Source organism: Acanthisitta chloris, unplaced genomic scaffold, assembly GCF_000695815.1.
Source record: "Acanthisitta chloris isolate BGI_N310 unplaced genomic scaffold, ASM69581v1 scaffold11074, whole genome shotgun sequence".
Taxonomy (NCBI): Eukaryota; Metazoa; Chordata; class Aves; order Passeriformes; family Acanthisittidae; genus Acanthisitta; species Acanthisitta chloris.
In genome coordinates this window covers 83,675-101,328 of record NW_008669920.1, presented here as the reverse complement: position 1 = coordinate 101,328, position 17,654 = coordinate 83,675, and the positions used below count along the sequence as shown (strand labels likewise).

General features: G+C 39.0%; 1 protein-coding gene across 1 annotated transcript in view; it reads left to right on the top strand.

The window, feature by feature from the left end:
- The first annotated feature begins 7,132 nt into the window (after positions 1-7,132).
- Positions 7,133-17,654, top strand: part of DCAF5 (DDB1 and CUL4 associated factor 5) — a 61,894-nt gene continuing 51,372 nt past the window's right edge. The window contains exons 1-3 of the mRNA XM_009073499.1: positions 7,133-7,268; positions 11,384-11,420; positions 13,831-13,970. Of these exons, the coding sequence (XP_009071747.1) occupies positions 7,157-7,268; positions 11,384-11,420; positions 13,831-13,970 (289 nt within the window). The 5' untranslated portion in view covers positions 7,133-7,156. The remainder of the gene's footprint in view (positions 7,269-11,383; positions 11,421-13,830; positions 13,971-17,654) is intronic.

Sequence of the window (17,654 nt, the reverse complement as noted above, 5' to 3'; positions counted from 1 at the left end):
TGTTAACAACTCAGACCTTGTTAGAGCTGTTTTAAATACAGCTGATAGAGTGCACTTGTAGTGGCTGTACTGATGCTGTTTGAATGCTAGCCTGCACCCAAATGGGTCCTGTTTTCATCACTATCTGGCTGGAATGCTTTCCTTATGGATATGTCCCACTTTTTTTTTTTTTTTACTGTATCTCCCCAAACAAATCTGTAAGGCTAATGATTACTGTTTCAATAAACAATTTGGACTGCTTGACCAGGGTTTATATTATAGTTCCAGATAATTTTCCTGTTAGGATTTTGGAGAGAATTTCAGTGTAGACAAGCCTCAGCAGGCCTTCTGAAAGCATGTTTGAAACTTCTGATATCTTAACTTCTTAAATCTTGTATTGGAAAGTACATATTTGTTAGTTACTGATTTTGTTCCTAGACATGTTTTTAAGTAAAAAAGTTGTTGAGGTCCACAAGTTGAGTTGGGGGTCAGTCTTTAGGCTTTTGCTCTACCTGTGTGGAACTCAACAGTGTCACTTTATAGAGGGGGAGAAAGAGAGAGATATTAATGTGTTGGGACAGGAGTGTGAGAAGAAGGGACAAGCACAGGACAAGAATTAAAAGGAGACTGGAATAATGGAAGGAGGAGATGGACACGCAGCAGAAGGTGCAGTGACGCAAGTAGAAAAGGCCTATCTGTAGAATACACAAGGCAAGAGGAAAGCTTAACATTAAAAAAAATGTGCAAGTGTGTTGAAATTGGTTAAAACTTGCTGCTGTATAGAGTTGAAAGATTTCATTGCACAAAACGTGTCTTTGCAACAGTTTATGTACTAGATGGTGGGGTTGTTTTTTCTTTTAACAGTTTGAGAAACATGTGACTGTCCATGCATTGAAACTGAAATCACCATGCAGTGATATGCAACTGACTTCTTCCCTCACACTTGCCTCTCCTTCAGCAAGTCAGCTTCTTAAAAATCAGCTTTCCTTAGTCTGTGTAATAGGCTGTCTTTCTCCCATCCTCAGGTTTGTGGGATATGTTTTCCTACTTGTTTATCTGACAGTAATTTTTCATGCCTGTTATCTCTTACAAACATGCGTATCTTTATCAGAACCTCCCACTCTTTTGCCTACTTTAAACTGTACTTTCAAGGTAACTTCTGGGAAGTACTGTAATCTGAGGCTTACTTAATCCATGCCAGTGTTCATTTTCTCTTGGCTTCTTTTGCCCTTTACCAGAGAATGCAAAAATTAATAGTTCTTCTATGATCGTAAATTTGTAAGGATGCAAGAAAGTATTGGAAATTCATCTGTCACTAGGTTGCTGCATAAATCTGAAGGAGCATGAGCCTCAAATGGGAATTAGGGGACTTTAGCAAAAGTAGTGGAATATTGTTTCTGTGAAGGTGATTGTGTATCAAACAGGTTTGATATCAGCTAGAATTCTGTATGAGGAAGGATCTTAGGTTCAAGTACTACATCATGTTCTAATTAATGTCTGAGAAATCATAAAATTTCAAGGTGATATCAGGAAAGGCAGCAATAATTTCAAGGGATGGGATTTGAATTTCAAGTTAATTAAGATATACTGCATGGGAAAAAAAGTCATGTGTTTTGATAGGGACAAGTGCAAACTGCAGCACATGAATAACAATGGTTAACTCTACAAATACACTATGGAGACTAGACCCTAGTCATGTAGAGGGGGATCCAAGTGCAATAGATCACAACATAAATATCATCAGACATGCTAAAACATGTGAAGTAAGCCTGCTTTGTTTGGTACTGTTGGGGCCTCAAATGGAGCACTATGCTCTATTTTGGGCACTGTACTTTGAGAAAGATATGCCCAAAATAAAGAAAGTACAGAAGAGAGGGTATGAGGAATGATCAGAGGCCTAGAAGAATGAAGGACTGAACGAAAGAGGTTTATTTAATCAACAGAAGGAACAGCAGAGTAGAGTCTCAAGTCTTAAGATGCATGAAGGTGTTCTTAATTATTATTTACATGAAGTTGTAAACTCTGCTGGGAGTAGGACAAAGAAACGATCTTAGGCTATAGGAAGAAATATTTTAGGATGCTGTTGGATCTTGCACTTTCCTTTCATCCTGTAGTTTATTCACTAATTTCTCCTCTTCATTGTTTGTAATGTGGATTTTTATAGCCTGAAGTCAGAAACTGGTATGATGGAAGCATCTGGTCAAGGAGAGAGAATAGGGAGGGAGAGGTGGTTTGTCTGTCATTTGTTTTTCTGGCAGGTCAACTTCTTTAACCTATTCACCCCGTGCCTGCGTTGCCACTGAATTCAATGGAAAGGAAGCTAGCAGGTGCACGTAGCAAGGGGGAGTGGGATTATATGGAATGTTAAACTCACCCTCAGGCTAGATATTAGGGTAATTTGCCTCATGCCAAGAACAGTGAAGAACTGAAATAGTTGTCTAAGGAGTACAAAATTTACTTCAGTGGTGACTTTTCAAGAACAAACTAGACGCACATCTACTGGGAATAATCCTGGTGCAGTCTGGCCTTCTGCCTTGGCCAGGTCAGCTTGATCACTTGATCAACTTCTTGAAATACCATCCAGTCCTATTTTCTGTGATTCATGCAACTTCTGGAGTAGATACAACCAATAAACATGACATAATCTTTTATGTTATATTTTAAAAGTATGGCCCACTTCCCGTGTAGGTTCTTCGGTGACTGGACCTGGTATATGGAAGACAAAGAGGAGTAGTGATCTTGAGCTTTGTCTGCAATCAGCAAGGTTAATGTGCTTTAGAACTGCAGTTTTAATGTCCTGACTAATGCAAATTTTCAAGTAGCCCACAAGAGCTCAAGTGTGTTTCATGTAGATACTGTTTGGACTAGATTTGCTTTTGACAAGGGTATGTTCTGGCCCTCTTTGAACCATTTTAGGCCTGAAAAGACCAGACTTCTCTTCCTGTGCCTCTCTGGTTTTGAATGTAGAAGCAGGTTTGACCCATAATGAGCACTGAAGTACATGACTAATTAAATATTTTTCAATGTGGTTCCTTTCTGAAAAGTAACTATAGAATGACACTGTATGATTCTTAGTTGGGTCGCACAAACTTTCTTTTCTAATTGTCAGTCTTGCACTTCTAAATTGAATCTGCAAAATAAGATGAAAGTGAAGCTATTTCCACTTTGTAGATGTCAGACTTAATACTTCTGACACCATGACTGAAAAAATTACAAATTCAAGACTCTACGTGGGGCTTCAGTTTCTAGAAAATCCACGTGTGGAATCTGGTTGACTAAGGTATTTTTGCATGAGGCCATATATCTGAGTTTCCCAGATATGTAGTAAACCTGGTGCTGTTGATGTATGCACTGTATCATGTCAAGAACATGATGTACACAGTTGTCTTTTGGGGAGGATTGCAAACTTATTACAAGTTTGTGCAGTGGGTCCAGCGGTTTTTGAAAAGTTGAGTGGCTTCACTTGTTGTGGAATTGATGTATATGCACAATAGATTCACCGTAAGTTGAAAGCATTTTAGTTAATATGCATTTGCTGATCTACTGCACAGAACAAGTGCTATACGCCTGGAGTTTCCTGTGATTCTCAGACTTGTAACTTATGTTGCCTCGTGTGCATGCACTTTGGGTCTGATTAATAAGGAAGGGTTCCTTTCTGCAGAGCATAAAAGCTCTGTGCATTCATATTTTCTTGATTCACCGTAAGTTGAAAGCATTTTAGTTAATATGCATTTGCTGATCTACTGCACAGAACAAGTGCTATACGCCTGGAGTTTCCTGTGATTCTCAGACTTGTAACTTATGTTGCCTCGTGTGCATGCACTTTGGGTCTGATTAATAAGGAAGGGTTCCTTTCTGCAGAGCATAAAAGCTCTGTGCATTCATATTTTCTTTGCTGTTGTGTAGCTGTTTTTCCCTACACGTGTGTACACCCCTCCCTCCTTCCCTCTTACTCTCAAGTCGGGTTTTGGTAATGGAGATTGCATTTGCTGGTTTGCACTTTTCTTGGTTTCAGTCATGTAAGGCTTTTCTTGGGTATATTTGCCTGTGACTTAACACTTCTTATTGTCTTGTATGAGAATGTAGAGTCTGGTGAAGTGTCTTTCTGCCACAAATTCTCTGTGGCCCAACAGATTGGGTAACTTTTTCTTTCTGGTGGAATTGGCCTAAAATCAGAAGTATTTCTAGAGTAGCTGAATTGGAGTTAGAGGAGAACATGCTTTCAACCCAGTTAACATTGTCATTTTACTAAACTTTTATGTCTCAGTGGGTTATGAGAGGAATACATCTGAGGGGTGAAACAGGTGTAGAAGTTCTCTGCAAGACAATGGAGAAGGAACAGAATTGCTTGAGTGTGGGGAGCATTTAAAAGCTCCTCAACTGTGGAATGTGCCACATAGGCAAACATAGTTCTTGGACTACTGTAGTGTTGGATACTCAATAGTGTTGCCCTTTGTACCAAAGTCTTACGGAGATCTACACATCTGGGAAGAGACATTGGCAGTCAATAGGAAGAGTCGTTTCCAAGGTGGAGGCAGAGGAAACAACGCTGAAGTACAGGAACTTATGAAACAGAAGGCAGTGGCAACATTTCGCAAAGACTTTTCTGCACAGGTTGTAACTTATCCTGCTCCTGCCATACTGTATATGTGCTGGCAACCACAGTAATGTTTGTTTTCTATGGATATATTCATTATTTTTGTTGTATCAGGACAGTGGTTGGTGGAAGTTATTATGAGTTTGCTGTTAAAGTGAGACACCTAGGTGGCTGTGCTGTCAGGTAGGAGGATGTGTAGACTTAGGACAGTGGTTTTACAAATTGGTTTGCTATGATAACAATTGACAACAATATGCTAGTAAGTTTTGCCCTGAAGTGTCTTTTACAGAAGGCAATAAATGTAGTCTGATAGAAGAAATGTTGGTGTTTACCAGCTTTAAACGTTGCTGCAATTCTTTTCCAGGTAGTGATAACATTAAGAGATGGCTGTTGGCAGCTTTGGGAAGTAACCACTTTATATGTGATAATTATTTCTTGATTCTTGATTAATATGGTCATATGTTTCAACAGTCATGTCTTTCTGTGTCTTCTTATTACGAGCTCATCAGCAGTCACTGGGGTGCAAATATAGCTTTCCTATTTCTAGACAGAAAGGAATATAAGCTTCTATCAATTTAGTTGACCATGAATTACCACAAGTTTTTGGACCCATCGGATTTGACTCATTCCCAGTAGTTACCAAATGCATCACAACTCTTTTTCTTGGGAACTCTTGTTTGCTCTGTCAGCTGTACTGACAAAGTGTCATAAAATCTGTTGGGAGACTTTAAGGCTGAGAGACTATTAACTTATAGGATGTTTGACGTAACCTAGTTCCATGGGAAAACTTCTTAATAGCATCATATGATGTGAAAAGTTTAAGAAATCTGATTAACAGTAGTAATGAATTGTATTAATGCGTATACCTTTCCTATAAGCAAACAGCAGACCAATGAGTTTTGATTTCTTTTTGTCTCTATTTCATGCTGTGCTGGTTTAAAAGCAAATTAGTGAGAGACTCCAAGTCAGAAATACAATTTAATAGGAAAAACAAAACAATAAATGCAACTGTACAAAAAGAAACCATTGACAGAGTCAGAAAGCAACCCGACACCCTGTCAGTCAGGGTGTTGGTAGTAGTCCGATTAAATGGTGGCTGCAGTCGTTCTGGAGTGATGGTTCTGTTGGAGCAGTGATCCTGTAGATCTGGTCTTCACCTGAAGGTCCAGTGGTAGCTCTTGTCCTCTGGAAATCCAGTAGGCAAAGGGCTCTGTGCTGGTCCATGTGGGAATGCTTGGCTCCTCCCCCTTTGGATGAAGCATCTCATAATGGGAGGATGTAATTCTGTGGGTCATGCCTGGGTCCCTGACAGCCCATTAAACAGAGAGAGCCCCTGAGGGAGCCATCAGGGATGAGTAGGAGGTAACGATCACTGCCTCACCTGCTTTAACAGCTTGTGGAGATGATAATAGAATACCTACTATTGGCTACACCCTACATTGTAACCTAGGACACATGCCTTTTTCCTTCTGGACAGCAGCTCAGAAGGCTCTGAGTTTATGCTTTTGTGCAAAGAAGCAGTAAAATATTGTAACTGAAATCAGCATGTGTCTAGTGGCACTTTTGACTAGTGATGCTATTCTCTTTCATTTGTTGTTAAAGACACACCAAAACTACTTTGAGTCTGACTTGAAGAAGCTTTATTCAGATTTTACAGGCATTAAAAATTACTGTTGAGAATGCTGTCCAATACAATAGTATCTTGATTTTTTTCCCTCTTCATAGTAAATACTGGTTTAATGCAATTGGATCTCAAACAGTCTGATGTATATTTTATATCTGACTGTTTACCAGACAGAGAAGGAGGCACTCAAATATATTTGTGTATAGAGCTCTGAACTGAGAATTGCATCTAGGCAAGCAATTAGAAGTATAGCAGTATGTACAGCAAGATGTAAAAGCAAGAGAGGGTTGAACTTTTGTTCAGTTACTTTCTTTGTCAGGAGTTCACCTCAGAAATGTCTGTCTTAATCTTTACAGATCTAGAAGCATGACATAATTGTGCATACTGAAGATTTCTGAAAGCTGCACTAAAACCTTCGTATGGCCACTTGTCAGTCCTGTAGCCAACCTATGCTATGAAGGCTTTGCAAAGGCTACTGGAGGAGATATAGTTGTCGGTGAAAGAGGGGAAAATGTTCCTGTTTTATGAATAGCATAAGCAATGCTCACAACAAGGAGTTGGTGTAGAAGCATTTTGCCAACATGCATGTTGATTTGGCATGTAATTCATCTATTGCTTGCTACAGAGTTTTATGTAGCAGTAAATTTCTGAGTCTCCAGGTTGCTATAGGTTGTCACTATGTGTTGGCAGCATGGTAGCTGTTTTATTGCTGATTCCTCTGTTTTAATTAATTTTAATTGAATACCTGACTGCACAACATCTTAATGTAAATGCGTGTCTGTATGTCCTAAAAGGTATACATTTTTAATGCTAATTAGGGTTTTAGCAAAGTCTTTGATGAATAGCTGCAGAGTTAAATGATTTGTCTGTCATCAATTTACACATGGCTCAGGCAGTAATGCACATTTCCTTTCTTTCCTCTAGGAGGGGATGACCGCCGGGTCTTGCTTTGGCATATGGAAGAGGCCATCCACTCAAGAGTCAAACCTGTTCAGCTGAAAGGGGAGCATCACTCTAATATCTTCTGCCTGGCTTTCAACAGCGGCAATACAAAAGTGTTCTCTGGAGGTAAGGAAGCAAGAGCACCCTGGTTTCACAGAAGTATGCATTGTGAATGCCTTGAAGGAGAAGCCAGGAGTGCGATCCTGCCCCACATGAGATCTGGAAGGTGTCCTTAATGAGCAACTGAAGTTTCTTAGGGAACAGGGAATTCCCTAGCTAGCACATTTTCAATTTTGTCATGCTGCCTCTCCCAAACCCTGGTGTAAGCATGTTGTGTCTTGAGCTGTTGTGAGAATCCTGGGTCCAGTCTGCCCCTACTTGTGATACAGACTGATGCTTGAAAATCTTTGTTGCTACTGTCTGATTTTAATGCACCCTTAGATAACTCATGAAGGACTATTGCCATCTATTGGTGGATCACTTTTTCTCAGATCCCATTTCAGTCCTCACTAGGTAAGTCTCTGCCTTTTTGAACTGTTGGCTGATTGGACCCTGATAGGTCTTGATAGTCATCATCTTTTTTGATACCTATCTACTTTTAAATAGAAAATTTAATTCAGTCTTAAAACTAACATAAGGCAAGTGGACATATACCTGTTCTGGAGTAATAAATACCTATCATTTAGGTTCATTTCACCGCTTGATTTTTCAAGTGTTGAGTTAGGGAGGAAAATTGAAGAAAAAGGCACAAGACTGTCAGTGCAGTCAAGTGTCATTTTCTGCTGTACTTCATTTTCCCTATCTGACATGGGAATGGAATGGACAAGAATTTGTATCTTTCATCAGTGTCTCCACTAACATACAGCTAGTCTTCTTTTAGGATATTATGAGACTACTCTCATGTAGGTCAGAGACCTTCATTATCTTTTTGAACCAAGATTTGTGGATGTCAGATCAATGTTTGAAATTGGTTCTGAGTGCATGTCATTGGTGGGAGCTTCCTGTTCTTCCATGCTCTACTAAAACTGTAACATCCCTTAGTAAAAAAGATACATAAAACTTAAGATGGTGTCAAATTTCATGGATTGAATGATTCACAGTTGGAGTAAACTCCAAAAATGTCAAGTAGTGATGCCTGTCTTCTGATTCTGGGGACTGCTGTTTGTTTGATGAGAGAGACAGCAGTTCACACTGTCTTCAAATGAACATATCTGCATGAGTGTTTCCAATGAAATTTTAGGCCGGAGTCTGGTTTACTTTAGTTTGAATTGAGACAAATGGAACCTTAAATGAATATTCAAGGAATGAACTGTGCCAAATCTTGCTGGACGAACTGTAATGGTATTATCTCTTACCCAATTGAGCCCTCTGTCCATCGGGATTTGCTGTCAGAGGCTGCTGTTTTCACAGGAAAGGGAAGAGTGGCTTGGCTGTACCTTGCCACTGGAGTTAACACCTGCAGTTAAGATTTGCTCATTGATTATGGTGGATTTTGTTAGGATGCCGGGTTAGATGAGCTGTGTCAGCTGATGCACAGACAAACTGGCCATTCTCATCTCTTTTTCCTCATCCAGTTTGCATAAAAACACTGTGCTTCTGCCAGAAATTATTTGCATCGGAGGAGTCAGGAGCCCTTTCAGCTGCTCCACCAAGATTCACCGAGCTTATCTGCAAGGGCTGTGAGGCTGACTCTTGGATCCCTTGCAAAGAGTCATTTTGCTGCATAGCTTAGATGTACCATCTGTTTTATCTCTGTCAGTAAAATGGGGCTAGCTATATTTATTCACTCAACAATGTTCTGGTCGATTCTTAAAAGATCTGAAAGAATGGTGGGTCCTAAGATCTACTGGTCATCACACAGACACCCCTACTCACACCTGGATTGGGAGTCGTATTTAAATCATGGAAGTTGAAATACTTAAAAAAAGCCCCAAAACTAAAAATTAGAATATGGAAACTAGCACAAGGCTCACAGAACTCAATTTATTCTGTAAATAAACAACTGCCAACAACTAATGACTTAGGATCTGATGGCCTTTCCCTAAAGCAGCTCTTGAAAACAGAGGAGAAAGGATTTTTCACTTCTGTACAAATTGGATTCTGTCCAAGGAATTTCTTTGCATTGAAGGAGCAAACACCACATGTAGCCATTACAAAATGGAAGGCAGGAACTGAGTGGACAGTGTTTTACATGTAATCTCTAGAGAAAATACAAGATCCCAAAGAAGTCTCAAGAAACCAGGGAAGTTCCTGTCCCTGAAGAATGCTTGTCCACACACACACTGAGAGTAAAGCAGCATTTGAAATGAAAGATCCCCTCTTAGTAAACTGCATGGGAATTTTTTTTGCTTTGGATTTAGTGTTAGTTATATGAAAAGCTGTAATAAACCCACAGGGAACTGAATGTTTCTCTAAGGCCTGATGTGATAGATATGGAGTTTAGACCAACTTAACTGTGCTCTGCTGTGTGTGCTCTGCAGTATTTCACCCTTACAAGTATAAGTGAAGGGAATGACAGGTTCTTCTTGTCTTCCTGACTGTTGTAACTGCAGTTATCAAAACAAGAGAGATTATAAATGGGAGAGTTGTGTATACAATTACAACCCATTTAATCTCAATGAAGAATGAACTCTCCAGTGTTAAACAATGTAAGTGGGAACCCCACTGGGCTGAACAGCAGTGACATTTTCTGCAGGGATGAATCCTTACCAGAACCAACCAAACAGTTTGTGGTTAGATTTTTGTCACCACTTTCTCCTCCCACACACAAAATGGAGAAAAACAGTGGTTAGTCCACACACCCTCTTCTTTCATTCTTTCTTTCCCACTGTGGAACTTGTGATGGATGGGAATGTTGATCCCATGATGATTAGAGGCCTGAAGTCAGGCACCTAGTATGATTTACATGTTCATACTGTGTGGAGAGTGAAGAGCAGGAGTGTCTGCTGGAGGAAATTGTGTCAGTGGAGAAACCAGGCTATGTTTTTCACTGGTGAAATACTCAGACACCAGAGTACTTTTACTAGGTATAAACCTTGTGTGTAATATACAGTGGGCAGTTCCCAGTGACATTAATGGTCAAAGGACACTTACACATAAATGACCTGTTTATTTTACCATAGAAAAGATGAGCTACTGCAGTAGTCTAATTCTAGCATGATTTAAGTAGGAGCCTGTGCAAAGAGCAAGTGGTTGTAGAAAACTCTCATACCTCATTAGTCAAAGAGAAACTCATATTTATTCTATCAAGACAGAATACAACTGAAATGTGTACAGGATAAATGAAAACTGAGTCAACTGAGCAGTTAAGAATCGTAACATGAAATATTGTTCCTTCTGAACCTCTGGTGTGTATTAGGAAAGCTTCACAACTCTATATCACAACCGCACATACAGAGCATAAAAATATGACTCTGCAGGCTTTTTGTTTGTTTGTTTTCTTCTGAATTAAATATAAAAGTGTGAGTGTCCTTAAATATTGCTATAGATGAGGTCCCAAATTTAAGTAAATTGATATTCAGCACAGAGACTAAAAAAATATTCTGTTGCTATTGCTTGAAAAACGTTGCATGAGCTGTTGGAATTACTTTGTGGCTGTGACCCTCTTAGCCTGCATGCATGTGGTTACTTTCCATTGTATTCAGTGGATGTGATCAAAGAAAAGTGACATGATTGCCTGGTTACTCAGTTTGGGTTTTGTTAATACAGAAGAAATTACATTGGCTGTCACCTTCCTGCCTTCTCAATGGTTGCAAAACCCTGAATGCTGACAGTGTTAGCTGGCAGTGTTTGATCTGGGAGCCCAGTGCACTTCACTTGTGACATCTCTTTTCACCTTCCATGATCTTTTTATGGAGCATCCTTTGAGCAGGATGAAAGATGTATTTTCATGAGAGTTAAAAGTGTTCTGCTGCTCCATATAATATTCTTTACTGCAAATATCCCAAAACTCAAGCTCAAACTGAACAAAGAATGATTGGTAGCACAGTTAAATAGAATTATTTGTTGAGCAGTAGCAGATGGAATGGATTGATGCATTTGGTCATGACTGGAAATGTCACATGGAGCCTTTCACATAACTGAGCAGAGGGCTAACCACTTGGCAACTGAGCTGGTCTTCTCTCTGTTTCAGTTTTGGCTTTTAAATAGAAAATAAATAAAAAAAAAGATGATTGGGGTTTTTTTCCACTATGTTTTAACCACTGGAACATGATGTTAAGTACTTATATTTCTCTTTTTAGGCAACGATGAGCAAGTTATACTCCATGATGTTGAAAGGTAAATACACAGTTTGTGTTTCCACCACTTCAAGAACTGCTTTAATGTCAACTCACTGGAGGCACTTTTTGTTTTAAATTAATGGTCTAGGAGAAGAGCATAATCCTGAAACTTGCTTTTTATTTATCTAAAGTCATAACTGGAATGAAGTGTTCTCCATTGCCACATTTTATGTCTTTTTCAGTGCTTGGGTTCTATATCATTTTCACCGCAGGAAAGAGAGTAGTTATTAAAGATACCTTCTTTCCTGCAGACAGCATAGTAGGTTCTGAGTAGATGCAGAGCCAGATTATTCTGGCATGTATACAAGTATTGGTACCTACTGAGTTTTGGGTTTTCAACACATTCAGCTGACTTGCATTTAAGATGGGTAGTGCTTGGCCTGCCTAACTACTGTTTAAAACTTTGGCTGCAGCTGCCTGATTCTCCACAGTAATGTGAAGCACATTTGTTTTGATACTTACTTTTTCACCAAAACTGAAAAACAGTTGGGAATTAGGCTTTGTTGTGCTACATCAAGATGAGACTGGTAGTCAAAATGTAATTAATACAGTAGTGCTTTGGACTTCTCTAGACATCATATCTTTTGAGCTTTCTTCTTTGGAAGTAGGAAAACTATTAAGTCAAAATTTTGGTCTGTACTAATAATTTCTGCAGATTTAAGCAATGACCAATTAACTTGAACTCAAGAAAATCAAGTATAAAGAAAAAGAGGCAGAGATATATGTAAGAACAGAGAAATATAAAACCTTAAATTTTTTTGAGTTGCCTGAAACCCATAACATAATTCAGACATATTTCTTGGTTTGTTCAATGCCTTTTGCATTGAATTGTTCAGTGTACATCTGCCTTCCATCACACCTTATGTCTGCTTCTTGTGTAAGGCTTACATGAGAGATGGACGAAAGTAACTTGGTCTTATTCTTCTGAGGCTTTCTCAGGAACAGTGAGGTGTTTGGGTTTTTTTTGTTGTTTTGGTTTTAACATTTGAAGGATTTTTTGGGGGTGAGGTGTTTTGTGTGGGTTTCAGTTGGGTGGGGGTTGTTCATTTTTTGGGAGAGTATTTTTGTTTTTATTGTTTTAGTTGAATGTGGAAATGTCAAAATTTTTAGATGCTGGTGATTACTGCGTTCTGACTTTTTAACCTTCTCAAGATCTTTGTTCTTGACACTTTTCTATATAACACATTTTTTCCTGCTATCTTGCTTAGATGCTTTAACAAGTCTTTTTGATATGTATGTATTTTTAATGTGTTTTTGTTATCAGGGGTTTTTTTAGCTAAGCTAAGTCCAGTTGTAATGCATACAGAATTCATTTCTCTAAAGCTATTTGTGTGATGTGCTGAAAGAAACCTTAGTAAACTGACACACTGAATCCTGTCTGATTTTTATGGAAAGTTACTCTGTCTTCTTGAATGATAACACTTGGTCTGTCAATTGCTTTTTCAGAGTTTTCGATAGCTTTTTCTGTTAGTGTTTTTTTGGCTGTTCTATTAATGGTCCATGAGACAGAGTTAGTAGATCTGTCACTGAGAAGATCAATTGCCATGTGAGCAAAATGCTCATTTTATGTTGGATCTCTTTGGTGGAGTTTCCATAAGGTATAGGGATTGTATACAAAGTGTATTCTCTAAAGAGGTAAAAGGGCTTTTTCAGAGAAATAAAACAAACCCAGAATCTTCTGACTTTGTATTTCAGCTTTCAGCCTTTCCAGGCCACTATTTCCTTCTTTTCAAATGATCTAAAAAATTGGGAAAACAATGGAGAATGGGTTTTTTCTTTTTTTCTTTTTTCTTTCTTTTTTTTTTTTTTTTTCCTTTTTTTTTTTATGGCTGTGGAATGGCTGTGGCATTTTGGGGGAAATATTTTTATGTTGTTGCGTTTTTTGCTGCTTTTTCTACATGGAAATATATATGTCCTGTCTATCCTGGAAAACCAAGAAAACTTACTGAAAAAGCAGTTTGGAAAGTTGCTCTTTTGTGAGGTTCAAGTAAACTTTTGGACAATACAGAAGTCTTTACTAAAAGATGAATTTCTGTCTTGTTTTCCTTTTTGCATTAAGTAGTAAAAATTTACTCCACACTCCCCAAGGCTTCTTTCCCTTCCCTAGTCCCTCCTCCCAAACCTAGTCTAATAGAACATGAGCTCCACAGTATCTTACAGTATCTGAAGTTTTTAATGTTTGGATTTTGGTCTGAGGGATTTATTTTTTACCTCATGGCATGACATCTCAGTCACTCTACATGGGCATTTTGTTTGGTTTTTACTCTAATTAAACTCCAGGATCTTCTTAGGGAGTTACATAAACTTTGTCACTAAGTGTTACTAGGTAGATAAAGCTGTTAATACTTTGCTTTTTAAAGCAATAGCAAAAGAAGGAAGAATGATAATACTGTGCATCTCGTTTCTAGCACTGAGACCTTGGATGTGTTTGCCCACGAAGATGCAGTGTATGGCCTCTCAGTGAGCCCAGTAAATGACAACATCTTTGCCAGTTCCTCAGATGATGGTCGGGTTCTTATTTGGGACATCCGAGAGTCTTCCCATGGAGGTAAGATCTCTAGGAGGAAAAGGTCATTGATTTAGGAAGAATTTGTGTGAGGCACTGTTGTGGTTTAACCCCAGCTAGCTGGCAAGCCCCACGCAGCCGCTCACATACTCCCCCACCAATGGGATGGGGGAGAGAATCAGAAGGGTGAAAGCTAGAAAAACCCATGGGTTGAGATAAAGGCAGTTTAATAGGGAAAGCAAATGCCGCACACACAAGCGAAGCAAAACAAGGAATTAATTCACTGCTTCCCATGAGCAGGAGGTGTTCAGCCATCTCCAGGAGAGCAGGGCCCATCACGCATAACAGTTACTTGGGAAGATAAATGCCATCACTCCAGATGTCCCCTCCTTCCTCCTTCTTCCTCCCACCTTATATACTGAGCATGATGTCCTGTGGTATGGAATATCCCTTTAGTCATTTTGAATCACGTGTCCCAACTGTGTCTCTTCCCAATCTCCATGAACCCCCAACTTCCTTGCCAGCGTGGCAGTACAGAAAGCAGAAAGTCCTTGGATTTGTGTAAGCTCTGCTCAGCTATAACAGAAACATACCTACATTATCAACCCTGTGTTCTGCACGAATCCTAAACATAGCCCCATACTAGCCACTGGGCAGAAAGTTAACTCCACTTCAGCCCAAACCAGCACAGCCAGGGAAGCGAAAGTTATGTTTATCTGGGACAATTGAGACAGTGAGTGTTGGAGAAGGGTGAAAGTGAGGCATAATTCTTGTGGCCAGTGATAGGCAAGCCCTGGCCTTTACAGTCCAGTGTTACTGTCTTAAATTACTTCTTAAAGGAGCAGGATATAGCACAGGCTAGTATAGAACTTGGTATGAATAGGTTTTAACTTGAGTAAAGAAGCAGTGGAGGGCATGTTTCTTAAATGACATCTTGCCAACCTTGCAATCAGTTGGGAATATTTTGTTTTGTTTTTTCCAATAGCCTGGGCTAAAGCATTTTTTGGATGATTAGAAAGCTGTTATTTTGACTGGAATAATTTTCCAAAGCTATTGTAGCTTCCTTGTGACCCTGAGACATTTACACAGAATGTTTTCTTTCTGGTTGTATGGAAACTTAGAGCCCTTATGCGATAACACAGAAGTTGAATTACTGCTTCAGTCTTTGTTTTCTGAAACAGAACTGTATATTGTTGATTTATATAACAAACCTGTAGCTTCTCAAAACACTGTGACCTGTGTTTTTACAGCTGTGGTTTTGAGGCTGAAGAATCTCAGTTTAGAGCTGTAGTTACATAAGTTTGAGAGGAGCACCTCAATAATTGAATTTCAGTGTATGAATACTTCAGTAATATTTCAGTAAATGAAGCTGCAAGTTTACCTCATCCTAAAGAACACAGAGCAATCTGCAGGAGTACAGAAAATTGTTTCCTTCATTCATAGTTAAATAAATGTTCATCTTTTTTTGTAAGCTGGTTAAGTGCAATTGCCTCAACTTGTAGTTTCTGCTAGTCTTACAGGATAATTTTTTTATGGCTGAAATTCAGCTTATGTCTTTTGTGGCAATTCATACACATTTGCTGTTGTGTCAAAGTTGCTGTTTAACCAAGTTAGCTTTTTCCATACCTAGTGAATTTGTAACTTTTCTAGACTGCAGGTCTCTCTCTTTCTGGCTAGGAAATGAAAGCTGAAACAAGACATACTTTATAGTCTCATAGAAGTCTTTTAGAGCCACTAGTATCACGAAGGCTTTATTGAATGAGAGTAACCAGGCTTAGGTCTGTCTTGATAAGCCCCACCAGAATACTTATAGTAGATTTCTTATAGATACCCTCCCTACCCCAGGCATATTTCCTTTGTAAAAGTATAAATAAAAGCTTAATATGCTAGGACTGTGCTCAATTTTGAGCAATTCTCTTGCACAATTGTGATACCACTTATCTCTTTTCCCATCTAATAATTTTATTAAGCATTCTGAAAAACAATGCACACAGTGTATGTGCATGGCAGATTTTAGTAAAAAAATCTGTACTGTCTCTTCTGTGTCCATAAGGACCTCATTAATAAAACCCTTCTTACTCAGAAGTCTCTTCTAGCACAGTGAGCTACTGCCTTTCCTTTAGCCAGTTTCTTACCCTTTGCTAATCCCAACTGCCTATAACTAAACTTGATACTGTACTATATGAGAATTTAGCCCTTATTAGATCTAGCCTTTTTCCCATGTACAAACGGTCAGTTACTCTATTAGAGTAAGAGATTAAAGTAGTCTGATGTAAGTATTTTACCTTTGGTAAATCCAAGTGTCACTTCATCCCTGATTTTACGTTTTCGTAATATTCAAATGGTGACACAAGACACGGAATATGGTTTCCAAATTCAAAATGGAGAAATGTTCCCTTATTGCCTTCTGAACTCTACACTGTAAACATCTGTTTCTGTTAGAACTACCTGTTGCTGATAGTGGTTGTCAACAGTTGAGAGGACTGGATGCTTAAATGTGTCTGTATGAAGCTGCTCAGTATCATAAGCTAATGTCCAGTCTGATCTGAGTTTCTCAAATTGCATGAAATGAAGTTTGTCCTTGTTTGTGGTAATTAAACCTTGCCACTGCTTTTACCATTGCTGAAGCGTCCCATAGGGAAGCTGGAGAGGGGCTCTTTGTTAGAAACTGTAGTGATAAGACAAGGAGTAATGGGTATAAATTGAAAGAGGGGAAATTTAGATTAGATATGAGGAAGAGGTTTCTTAATGTGAGGGTGATGAGACACTGGCACAGGTTGCTCAGGGAAGTAGTGACTGCCCTTGGCAGGGTTGTGTTCAAAGCCAGGCTGGATGAGGCCTTGAGCGTCCTGGTCTGGTAGGAGGTGTCCCTGCCCAGGGCAGGGGGTTGGGACTAGATGATTTTTAAGGTCCATTCCAACCCCTTAACATACTATGATACTTGGAATAAGGAGGCTGCAGCAGTTACATTGGAGTGTAGAAATGTTGTGTCTTAGGTTCTCTGAAATTTAAATAAAGGTTTTTTGCTTATATAGCAGTCCTGAGTCAGCATTTATATGTGACCCCTGCCAATGTTTACTGCAATATGATGCTTATCACTGGAGTAATCCCCTTGTCTGCAAAAGTATTTTCATGGGAATAGGCACTATGCCTGCTAGTGTGAGTACAGTAGTTACCCTGAGTGGCCAGCCTGTTAAAATCTTGCAAATAACCTCCTGGTTTTAAATAGCACATTAAAAGTAGCTGGAAAAGGGTTTCATTCCCCTTCTTTTTCTCCCTGTCTTTCACTGCCAAGTGATTTATGCAGTAATTTTTATAAACCCATTTTTAATTTTTATTAGAGGTAGTGTTGAGCTGCTCCCTTGAGAAACATGTTCATACTCCAATATGTAAGAGCTACAATTGTGAATGAGCATAAAGAACAATAAAAAAGTAATCCCTTGTCTTTTCATTAAAGTGACTTAGTGCCTTATTAATTTAGCTCCTGTAATCTCTCTTTGACAGACTGAAAGGCAACTTTTGATATCTGAGAAGAAAACCATGGTGCCAGGCTATTTATAATAAAGGTGTGATGGAAAGGACCAGTAATTAGTGGCAATGATTTGACTAAACAAATGTACACAAATCAAAAGTTTATTTTAAAAAGCACCTCTTTTATTTGGCAGTCTCATGGTGTTTGTCTCTCCACTCAGCTAATGCAGGCCTTTGCTTCTCAGTGGGGGCTGC